This window comes from Atta colombica, unplaced genomic scaffold, assembly GCF_001594045.1.
Source record: "Atta colombica isolate Treedump-2 unplaced genomic scaffold, Acol1.0 scaffold38, whole genome shotgun sequence".
In the NCBI taxonomy this organism is placed as follows: domain Eukaryota; kingdom Metazoa; phylum Arthropoda; class Insecta; order Hymenoptera; family Formicidae; genus Atta; species Atta colombica.
In genome coordinates this window covers 3,037,807-3,050,503 of record NW_017259490.1, presented here as the reverse complement: position 1 = coordinate 3,050,503, position 12,697 = coordinate 3,037,807, and the positions used below count along the sequence as shown (strand labels likewise).

The 12,697-nt window shown below is 44.3% G+C and overlaps 1 protein-coding gene across 4 annotated transcripts in view; it reads left to right on the top strand.

The window, feature by feature from the left end:
- LOC108691004 (dachshund homolog 2) overlaps positions 1–12,697 on the top strand; it is a 197,426-nt gene that overhangs the window by 93,064 nt on the left and 91,665 nt on the right. For all 4 annotated transcript variants that reach the window (XM_018198601.1, XM_018198603.1, XM_018198602.1 and 1 more), the window contains exons 3-4: positions 591–819; positions 3,447–3,509. In XM_018198601.1, coding sequence (XP_018054090.1) covers positions 591–819; positions 3,447–3,509 — 292 coding nt within the window. The remainder of the gene's footprint in view (positions 1–590; positions 820–3,446; positions 3,510–12,697) is intronic.

Below are 12,697 nucleotides of genomic sequence, written 5' to 3'. Positions count from 1 at the left end.
GAGAGAGAGAGAGAGAGAGAGAGAGAGAGAGAAAGGGGGAGAAGGAGAGATGGGGGGAAGAGGCATCGATACAGTTAGGCGATGAAAATCCCGGGTTGGCGGTTTACCCGAGGCCCCACGGATTCGCGAGCGTATCCATCACGGTGGCTAGCTAAGGCGTCGCGCAAACATACGGGTCTAACGGCGGACGCGCGAATCAACGCGCAGATTATATGCAGAGGCTACGCGCCGCCGCCTGTTGTGATTGATATTTGGTTAAGCGGCACAGCGATCCATCAAGTCCGCAAAAGCGCTCTTTATCCTTGGCTCGCTAGAAGCTACACGTCTCACCCGATTCCGGTGAAATCCGGATACACGGCCGCTCTCCTCCCCCTTTCCCAGCCAGTCTCTTTGATTCTCTCTCATCTCATGAGCCTTCCTCCCAGCCATTGCTGTAGCCATGAAAGGCTGGAGGATGATCGATAATTGAATTTACGCAGTTTCTTCACAGAGAGATAGAAGGGAAGTTATAATACGTCGCGTTGCATATGTTGTTTATATATCGTACGATATATAACGGAATCTTAAATGCATGTATATTCTGCTTGCAGACGTACCAAGGATGGAAAAGTCACCGCTTCTGGCGAATGGATACAATCACCCACCCACGCACCTGAGCCACATGCAGTTCATGCAGCTCGGCGGGCATCCAGGTGCAGGACATACCGCTATCCTGTCACCGGCCAGTCTACCGCATCACCTGCAAGCGCAAGCACAGGCTCGGGCCGAGCAGGGTCTCAAGGTCAACCCGAATATGACCAACATGGAAGCCCTCGCGAGGTGAGTCTTCCCTCCTTCCTTTCTCGGTTCATCTCGGTGTGTCAGAAGCGTCGAGAAACCACAAACTGTCATTCTCTTGCGATGTTCCGGAAGCTTCCTCGCGCAGCGGGAAACATTTTCATTAACTTCTTCCCCAAGAAAGTTTATGAGCCGGGGACAAGTCGTATTGGACGAGATGGTAATAAGCGATGCACGAGGAGAGGCATAATAAACAGAGAGTGAAATAGAAACTCTCGTTCGATGCTTCTCTCAGAAAAAACTTCGAGTTCCGTGTTTCGATTCTATAGTTTTGCACCTGCTTTTGCGTTAATCGACAGTTCATTTGGAAATTGGATTTATCCGTTCTGTGTGCCTTACGGCGATTGCTTTGGCCGGCGAGGCCAAAAGAATACGACTTTAAGAGGATTGGAAGAGACAGCGAAGCCGTGGAAATTCGAGAAGTCTTGACACCGCTTGATCTCTTTCTCCTTCTTGCACTTCTCCTCGTTTCCCTCGACTCTTCTTTTTTTTTGTCTTCGCGTCTTCCTTCGATTTCACTTTCTCAGACGCTTTCTCGTCGTTTACTCGGTTTGGATTACGTTACACCGCGATGCGCACTAACGCGTCAATAATTAATCTTGTTTCTTGGATGTATATCCACGATCAAGCAAGTTTTGTAAATTTATTGAATTTTAATTTCCAACTGAGTAAAGTAGCTTGATTGTGTATAATAAGCTGTTTGTTTATAAAAAATAATTAAGAGAAATAATTTAATCTTGCATACTGGACGTGACAAATATCTCGCGTTGTCTCAAGACGTGTTATTATTCATGATTCAGATCGACCTTGAAATTCTACTAGCATTTAGACCCCTCTTGTGGTGTTAGGCCATCTTTGAAGACATGAAGGTCTTCTTGAGACGGCAAATCCTTGCCGCGTTACGCGCGGTCCCAAGACGAATATCGCGGCTTATTCGGCTTCGTGAAGTGTGAGAGCCGCAAAGACTCGAGAGAAAGAGAAAGAGAGACAGAGAGAGAAAGGAACACCAAAGGAGCAACATCCTCGTCCTTATTCGGGGGGATAGACACGAGGCTAATCCCGGCATTTGTTAACGCGTTTCTAATAGATGCTCTCGGTACGTTCCCGCTTGCCGCGCCGTTCCCGCAATACGCTCCCATAGCCGGCCGAAGCTTTCGAGGATACGGAGATTCGCCTTAATTTTCGATTACATCCGCCCCGTGTAATTAGCCCCATCTTCCTGTTACCCTCTTTGCTCGAGTGTTCGCTTTAGGTGACGTGCGCCCGGAAAATCGGGACTTAGCGGCAAACAGAGGGATTTGATAATTTCTTCCTTTCAGTCGGTTCTGCATCGGAAAATGATTTCTGATAACTCCATCGAACAATAAATAATGACTGAAGACAAAAGAAAATAACACATTAAAGAGATATTTTTTTCTCTCATTGAACACACACTGTGATTTACACACTTCGTGAATAAATTATTCTCGATGCAAAGTCGACGCTCCGGATTTTTAACGCGGCTCAATCTTTCTTAACAACACGATGTGCATTCGTGAGTGAATGTAGCAACGTGCGAGAGAACGTGTGCGTGTGTGCTAGTAATGCGCGTACACGCATACGCGCAGGCGTATATAATGACACGGTGAAGGCGGCGCCGCACGTTTCGCATTATGATTTCAGCGCTTTGCTTTTAATTAAAATGCAAATCTATCGCGACGGAGGAGCGAGCGAGCGAGAGAGATCGGGAGGTAAGACGGATTACGTCTGGGGGCGCCACGACAAACACCGGAATATGATTAATTCAACGCAACCCCATCCTGGGACACCGACGCCACCACCGTCACCGCGTCCACCCGCTTTCCCTCCCTGTCCCCGTACTGCCTTGTCGCCACCCTTTAACTCGCCGCCGTATCTCCTTCTTCCCTCCGTCCAACTTCCCCGCGCCAACCTTTCGTCATCCTGCGTGACCTCTTCGACCAGTTTCTACGGATGACACGTACGGCTTTCCTCTCCGTTTACTCCTCGCTTTTCCTTCTCGCTTTTCTCCATTGACATTGAGATCCGTTTCCCGCCGTGCAAACACAACGAATCGTCAACGCAAGTCCGTGGAAACCGTGTCAGGCGTATTGACATTGGGTCCCGGAACTTCTCTTCAGGATAATGTACTTGGGCATTTTCAAAGCGCTGTTGATGTCTGATTTCCGTTTCGTTTTTATATATTACGCAAACGAAGATCCGGTCCTGATTAACTTATTCATTTCTTTCCCCTATCTTTTTTTGCCCCCTCCCCTGCGACCAATGTGATTCTAGATCGCAAATTAACTCCGCTCCTACCGCTGATATCTCTTTTTTTTTAATCAACGACATCAAAGGCTCTTCATTCTCAGTGCGTTCGGAACGGTCGGAATCGTGTCGTAGTCGAGATGAGATGAAACGAGGACTCTTAATCAGTCGTGTCCTCTCACAGGAGGACGCCCCTCGCGATTATGCGACTAATATTATGATCGCGAAACAACGCGTTTCTCCTTTCGTTTCCCTTTTGATTTTAGTCACCGTTTTATCCGAGGCTTAGGCTTTCTTTTCCATTTTGTTCGTATCGTAACCGCCTTTTGTTTTGTGCTCCACAGGTCCGGGACGGTTTGGGAAAACTGCCGAGCTGCCTACGAAGATATTGTCAAACATCTCGAAAGGTAGGACATCAAAATCGTATTAAAAAGAAAAGATAAAAGAATGTGGAGGGAAGGGAAAAATCATACCGTGGTTTACGGTCATCGGATTTTCACGCAGAAATTTCAAATGCGTTTCGAGTGCACGAGTGATAGCGCCCGTGCGAGGGGGGTTCACCCATGCAACGCTGTTCACCCATGAACCCGTAATTCTCGATTAGCCGGAAAAATCGGGCTACATCACGGACGCCAGCAAAAATACAGAACGCAACGCGTATATCGAGCTCGATGACGCGGCCTAGGCCGCCGCTGCACTTCCGATAAATCAGTATTACCGGGGAAGCGGTATCGAGTTTCCGGTTGCGCGACAAGTTGAGTCCAGGCCTGACGTAGTAATGCCAACATGATTTGTATGGTGCGAGAGCCCTTCTCTCCCACTGCGCCGTGCACCCTATCCCTCTCCTATACGCCGCAAAATCCATCCAACCGACCGACGGCCTCCGTTTCATCCGACACCAACACAGCCGCCGCTGCCGCCTCCGCCGCGGCCGGAGAGCGAGCCACCGAGGTTTCCGCGTGATCCTAACCACTTGTCACTTCACGGCACGCAGATCATCGTCGCGACGTGCCCGTCTATCATTCGGGGATTAAATCATTCGAGCGCCTGCGAAATACTCGCGCCTACCAACGCTACTTCGAAAGGGTTGATTTCGGAAAGGGGCTTTGCACCCACACCCACTCGTCGATCTCAGCGGAGAGGGTGCAAAGCAGCAGGCTCTACTTCATTATGGTTCTCTCTTTTTCTCTTTCTCTATCTTCCTCTTCTTTTCTCTCTCTCTCTCTCTCTCTCTCTCTCTCTCTCTCTTTCTCTTTTTTTCTCTTCCTCCTCCTCCTTCTTTGTAACTCCGCAAAAACAAAAGGTTGCTAAATACAAAGAAGACGAGGGAAGAGCCGCTACGTGCGGCATTCCGAAAATCTTGAATTTCACCCTCGCCGAGAAGGTGAAAGGATGAAACGAAGCCTCGCGCCTCCACAACGAGTCTGGCGGAGAGTCGTTAATACGGGGGGGTGAAAATCGACACTTGGCCGTCCGAAACGTAATTTCCAATTCAAAGGCAATGACCACTGGTCGAGCCCCCGCCCCCGCCGCCGACTACTCACTCGGCCCCCGCACGCGCTTACCCGTTCGCCTGTGCGCCGCCCTTTCTCTTTCTCTCTCTCGTTCTATTTGCTTTACCGTCGACCCCACCGTCGACTTCGTCAACCGGACAAACGCGTATTGTGATTTCAGCCTTTGACTGGTGGCCGTTCGATGGATATCGCAGGGGGTGGTAAATGGGCACGAGGCCACGGGGAGCGGACGTGGATGTGGCGAGCGGGCTGGGGGGGGGGGAAGGGGGGACACGAGGGGCCGGGAAACGGATCGGAGTAGCGAGAGCGACGGGGGTGGTTTGCTGTGGAAGGGCGGCGGACCAGCGAGCGCACCGTGAATATTCATGGCGAGAACCCTAGACGAATTCGGACTTGTTGCGACTGACACTGATGTAAACCTTTGTTTATCCTGCGTGGCCCACGCGTTCGTTCGTTCCCTCGAGATACGCGCCAGCAGCCGCGCAGCCGAGGGCGATCCTCGAGTATTTAACTGCGAGTTAAATTCTGATTAATCGACGGCGCCGACTTTATTAATTGTTTGTCCTTTTGATTTTACAACGTTCAAGCTTGCGACCGAAGACTGCGTTACTCCTTCTGCCGTTTGTTTCATCCTTTCTCATCCCCTTCGCTGCGTTTTAATCCCGATGATTTGTTCTCGCTAATCCATTTGATCTCGCTTGGAGGAAAACTCTCATTTCCCCTCAAGTCTATTCGCCAGCTCGGTCAATTAAATCTTGTATCAACTTAGTATCATGATACGTTTTACTGCTTAAGTTTTTTCTGTGTGCCATAGCCATAAATTTTATCGACATCATTATGATTGCATCTATCGATTATTTCCCTTTTTATCATGAATAATATTTATAAAATCAAATTTTGGAAATGTATGACTGGCGGATAAGCAGTTGTTACAAGCGGATGAAGGCGGAGTTGCGAGAGACACGCGGCTTCCATCACGCTCCCGTCGACCCTCGGCACGTTGCGGCAACGGCTCGCGCGTTATGAAGTAAGTAATATTAATGGTTCCCCGCAGTCAGAATGTTCGGTATCAATGCGCTAATGTCGGCTTCCTGGCTTTAAAACTACCCAGTCATTCCGGCATAATTCAGGCGCATTGTCTGTCGTCGTCCAACTACCATCCGCCATCAGTTTCTCGCTGCCTTGCTACGGGTTCCTTATCGTCAGGCATCCCCTTACGCGTTGCCTCCGCGTCTCCGTACTTGTCCCCTCTCCCGTCACTCCCGATCCGTACCTTGTCCTCTGTCTCTTTTCAACCTATTCCGAACTTGAAGCTACCCTCCCCATCGCACCCACGATGTCATTAATTACGACGACGACGGCGACGACGTCCTATCGTCCAGGACATCTGCTGGAAAATAATATTCATAAAGTTGAGCCTCGTCGTTACGATCGACTCTTTCTGCTTCCTTTCTTACTCCCTCTCTTTTCATCATGCTTGGGGTTCGCTTCTTGCTTCCTCTCTTTCTTTCGTCTTATCCCTCCTGCGTCGTACTAGCGAGATGACGTCGCCCATTTACATTTACGGTCATGGTTTCATAGCTGCCGTGTCCACAAAGAAGTATATCGATGGTTGCAAAACGACGAACATATCGAAACGCGTCGTTAGATATTTTATTTCTTGCCGCTTTGATAACCACGCGCGATTACCGTCGACATTGACATCGAGTTGTATTTCGAGAGGCATGATCGAGATTATCCATTTAATAACACTTAACTTAATATGAATGATTCATTTCAATTTGATGAGCACATTAACGTTTTATCCGATTAATGAAAAGACTAAGAATAAAATGCTTTAATTTTCATAGAATATGAAACATAAATTGATATTAACAAGCATTTCTTAAAAACATCTAAATAATTTAGAATTTTATTGTTTTTTTTTTAAATTAAACTGTACATGTTCGCGGTGCAGATTTATGCATTAATATATTACATTTTAACATTTTGATTTATCACGTTCAACTAACCATTATATATTATAAGACAGCAAACTAACTTTCAAGTACAAGAAACTCGATAATAAAATGTACGCCATTTCGTTCAAATTATGTGGAAATAGGCGCTTATCATGTAATCGCGGATAAACGTAGATCGAAAAAATAGTATCTCAATGCAAGATCGGTCTCGGCTGTCAAATGATTGGTCTCTCTCGTCTATTGCGGCGCTACGAGTGCGGCGTTAAATGGTTAATTCGACTCAGTGATCGCGCGGACGATAGTCGAGAGCCGTTCTCGTTCTCTTACCATCGCGAGCGGTACGCTAATTGCGTTCAAACGAACTGTCAGCGCGCGGACAGGCACACGGCTCAAACATCTACAGAGGTAACTATAGTTACATGAACGGCACATGTACGGCAGCAATGCGACGTGCGCGCAAATACGCGTATTGTGATTAATACCGTTTACACGGCAACCGGTCCGGGCTTCGAGCTGTCAGCATACCGTCACGAGAATTCCCATAATTACGTGATGTGCCGCGACGCGACGATTTCCGCCTTGTCCGCTTAATCATATATATATCGACATGAATTCGAATTATCAAAGGCCATGTCCGATTGTTCTTCTCCTTCCGTCATTTATACAAGAAGTAAAATAAAGGAACAAATTTGGAGATTAAGCTCTTCATATCGAAAAAAAATTCATGTAGACATACATATATCCACAACCTCGATATAATGTATGTATATTAACTCGGATTTATATAAAGTTAAAGCATTCTATATTCTAGTAATGAAAAAAAAAAACAGTTTTAGTAGCATTTTTTATTGTTTTATAGTTTATTCTTTATAAAAATACAAAAAAAGTTCCGCAATTGGTATACTAATAAATCAAAATTATATGGCATGCTAATTTTGGTATAAAAAGTGTGGAACTTTTTTTTATTGTTATAAGAAACTATAGAACTATACAAAGAGAGAGAGAGAATGTTACTGGAATTATCATTTTTTTTTATATTAGATACTAGAATGTCATGCTACTTTATAGATTCGGGTTAATATGCATATATTTTACACCTATATAGTTTTAAAGTATTACTAACTTAAGTATTACTAACTTAATAATTAAATAGAAGCTGTTAACATCATTAATAATAATTTATATTGATAAATTAAACTGCTCTCGCAATAAAATATTTGACGGTTTTCAAATTAAGATAAAGATACAAAAAATATTATTGAAAGGAAAAATCAGGAAAAATTTTGTCTGAATCATTTTGTCTGAAAATCAAAGAATAATTATGGAATTTTGACAATCTTGTAAATGTTTATATGAACTTTCTTTCATGTATGGATAATTCGCCCTAGAAATTTCTCTTCTTATTTTAATTACAACCTATATATATTTTAATTTATTCTCTTATTGCCGTGACTAATTTTCGCAATTACTTACGACATATTATTACGTTGGCGTGATGATTGCTTCACCAGTTATTCCTTTTATAGTCCTTTTATAAATAATTCTCAAGCGCGTGCGCCGCGCCATCAGAATGCCGTTCGTCGGTGGTGGTCGTTCTCGCGTCTCAATACGCACGCATAGGTGGAGGGCTTTATCCGGGCAAGATCGCAAGATGGCAAATCGCGTCAAAGTAAAGTGAATTATGCGCGAGAATCGCTATGCGATTATCCCGACGCTGACAAAGCGCGCGTTAGTCATGCTATCACTCTCGTTCTTCCATCTTTCTCTCTGTCGGCGCGTTGTATCGTTCTTCGATTCTTCCATTTGCCCACCCAGTAATTTTCCAACATAATTTTCGTATGTAATTGCCGGTGTGCGGGCGCGATTGACTGGGCAATTACTCAGATATTTAAAGAAATGCGATCTACATTCGAGAGAAAGAGAGAGATAGAGATGGAAAAGGGGAGCGGATGCTCGCGATTGGGCTTTAGGGTTGCCTTAATTTTACGAGAGCGGACCTTGTTCGTGAAGCAGGTATAAAATTCATCGCCGGACGTTTATATATATTCTTCGCCTGATCACCTTCGATCGTTCTTCATCGATCGATTATGCCTGACGATCTCGTGATCTAATCCCAACAACAGACGACAATTAGCTAGACGATTTTTTGCGCGACGCGTCTTCTCTTCCCTCGGTGTAGCATCGTCGTTTGCTTGCGTGATTCGAAGGAAGATCCCGCATGGAAATCGATAGACGATGCGGATAGTTTCAGTCGAAAAACAATCGATTCGCGACAGCAGCCTGGTTAGTTTGCGTTCGGCTTTAGATATAACTTGATCGATCGGGGGGTCCTTCTCCGAACCGATTATCGGCCGCTTATCGATGACGAGATGTTCTAAGGACGATATAGGGGTGATCAGGTTACGTCACGATCTTGTCGTGACCGGACGGTCGTGAGGTAAGTTCTTCACGTAGGTCCTCCGAACGATGATAATAGATCCGTCATTCTTCCATGATGCCGCATGCATGTCTCGATTGATCGCGATGCGGCACGAAAAGAATCGTAAAAGTCACGCGTCAACATCAATCGAGAGCGCTGGGCGAGAGAATAAAGTAGCATAGGACAGATTAATAAATACGCGAGTAATGAAAAGTGATATAAAAGTGAATTTCGTGGTAGCTCCTGAAGCACGACAAAGGAGGAAAGTAAGATAACGAGAGTCGGAAAGAAGAGGTACACACACATTGGCTAACGCGCTTGTTACATCAACGGTAAATCTTCCGACTCGTAAACTTCTCGGCCGAGCGAGTAGAAGTCGCGCCTTCTGAAAAGATGACAGGCTACTCCCGAGAGAGGTGAGCGCGGAAAGGAAGTGTCTGGGAGAGGCTGAGCGACATTTATTTTATTAACTCGACTAAATTATTTATCGACCGGACGTTACAGAAAGTGCCGTGACATCGTTTGTCCGAAATGATAATTAATCCCTCAACGCTCGGGGAACGCCGACGACAACGAGTCACTTTTGTATGCAAATACTTTGCTAATATTATGCGGCATTTTGCTAGGAAGTAAAGGAATTTTGATGGATGCAATAAATAATAGAGGCAGATTATTTTTCGCGGAATAATATTACGATACAATCTTTCTTGGAAAGCGATCGTTTTTTGGGGTCATTTACGTTGAAGATACAAACGACGAGAATACCTACTCGCGGCTTTGGTGCAAGCATAACAGTGCGTTGCACAAGGGATGGAGGAACTGACACGATGGGTATTACGGGGTCGAAGGGAATCATCCGGTAGAGAGAAAGAGAAGGGGAGGTGTGTCATGTTGTGCCAACGTGCATTATTAGAACGTACGTCATCGGCCGGTAACGAGCCAAACCGAGCAAACTTTGGGATGCGAGCGACGTTGGCGACTTTAACGCGTCCACGTCGTTGTCGGCCTCGTCGGGACACCGACAAAATGATGATTAATTAAAAACATAATTATAGTCACGCCGTCCGCAAACATGTCCGCCGGATACTCCTACCGGACACTAATGTACCGTGAAATTGTCATCCTCTTTAGTTCTTCTCAGTATTTTTTCCCACTCCTCGCTCTTGTCTCGTTAAGCCGCCGTTTTTCGTCGGATATATTTTCTCAACAAGATGCGGGCTATTCGTGTCGCGGCATCAGTAACGTTGACTAACGAGCTTGTGATCGGTGTGACACCGTTTTTTTTTATTTGCCATTGGACGCGCCGTCTAGATGGGACCACCGGCGATGATCGCGATTTAGCCTGTTATCGCGAAAAAATTAGAAAAACACGTTAGGAAATATATTCCTTATTTTTTTTATTTATTTGATCACGCGTCTATTTTAGTAACCTTTTCCTTGAACTATTAAATTTATAATGTCAAATTATGTCCGCATAATTTGAGTTTTTTAAATTATTTCTATAAATCATACTCAATATGTCGTCAGTTTAATTAAAGAATTAATTTAACTCAAGAAAATATATTAAATTTAAGATTAATATTAAATTTAACTCAATTGTTATTTACTAATTGTTAATATGGACATTGTTTACTTCGAAACTAATCAATAATTGGATTGCTTTATATTTTGAGACACATGGGATGGAAGTTAGAAATAAAATATTATTTTTAATTTAAAGGATTGGATTATTAGCTCTTTTGATATCTAATAGATTTAAGATATAAGATTTGTTATAATTTATTTTTTTTTTGTATTACTTAATTATTTCAAAATATAACACTGTTTTCAGCGTCATTGTAGCGACTTTCCTGTAAAGGTTAAGCCATTCATCTATAGTTGTCCGTAACTATTATATACCTTAATTAGAAACTAAACGATTAGTTTAAACCGTTTAGTACAATTTGAAATATCCGTCTTTTCACCACTTTCCGCTACTTCATCAGACGCGTATTTTTCACGCAGTATCGCGCAGTCGGCCAAGATATATTGTTATTAAATGGTTCCCCTTCGGCGCCGCACATGTCAGTATATTACGTAGTGCGGACCTCTGAACACGGCCGAGTGAGGGGTTACACGCTCGCTGATGTACTCTTATTTATACTCCCGCGACATGCGATTCCTCGCTGCACTTCCGGCGAACGCGTATATACCTTTACACTCTCATCTCACCGTTATCGATTCAGCCCGTGTATTCTACTAGTTTTACGTAGATTTCCGTGTAATGGGGGCAAGAGTCGATATACTTGGAACAAATCTCGTCGAAGCCGGGAACTGTCCCGGTGCGTAACACAGATAAGAAATTAAGGAAACCTTCATTGAAGTGTGGAGGTGGCGATCCGGAGGAGCGGTCAACGAGGTCGACGGGGGCGAGCGGGAGCGGCAGGCGGTTAATTGAAAAGCGGCCGGAAGGGCGTCGTTAAATAAACCGCGGACGAACGTTCCTGCGGTTCCGCGGTGCTACCCATTCGCAGCCTCGGTTTCACTGGCACTTTTGGTAATGAACTAATATTTGCAGTGTCCGTCCCGCGCGGCCGCGCGTTTCCGCTCGCGCGTGTACGCGTCCCTTACGTGCATACATGCGTGTGTATGTGTGTGCCTTCATACCGGGCACCGGACACGGAGGTGGAGGTGTGTGGACACAATCGTCGGCGTGTTATCAGCGACCCTTCCGTAAATACGCGCTTGGCCCCGCGGGGTCGGACCCACACCCCCCTCCCCTCGCTCTCCCACATCTCCCTCCCCCTTTCCCCCTCTCATCTCTCTCTTGCAAACGGTGATGCACATGCATGTACGTCGTCGCCGATGCATGCGCTTCGGCACGAGAGCGCGAGAGCGAGAGCTGTTACGATATGCATACAGATCAAATAGCTCTGTGTGTGCTTTGCATTCCCGACGATTGCGCCCTCGAAATCAGATTCTTCTGCCTTCGTCGTCCACATTCTCCCTTCCTTCGGGGCGACCCCGCGTGCTTTGATCACATGCGACGTTTTGCATAGGCGAAATGCGCGATGCGTTCTTTTGATATTTTCAGGCTTGCATCTAATAATTCCTAGGGATCCTATTTGTAATTTTTGATAAAATTGATAAAAGGATTTATGAACTTTAAGTCCAGTTAATATTTAAAATAACAAATTTTTATTGACAAATTTTAACCTTCTGCCAACAATTGGAATCTTTAAAGGCACCATTGATATTTTGATTATGAATTTTGATAGATAAGTTTATATTTTTTATACATAAATTTATTTAAAAAAATAAATAAAAAATACAATTCGATTTCTACGATAGTGAAAATTCTTTGTTAAGTCTAGAATAATAAAAAATAAGTATATGACAAATTTTATAGTTTGCAAAAAGATCTTATGCCTAAATTCTAAGCAGAATCGTAAGACTGGTAACATATTCCTGTAAGACTTGTAAGAATTTTAATTATATCTTTTTAATTACACTTTTTAAATTTTTGCTTATATCTTTATACAATATTTTTACAGATTTCTTACTAGTCATAAAATTTACAAGATATTTACGAATAATCGTATGTATCTTACGATACATATATATTAGGTGTACAACTTTGCTTCCGCCGTTTTTTTCCTGAAATTCGAGGCTTTATTGTAAAAAACTTATACATTTATGATTCAAAGTATTGTCCATCGCTG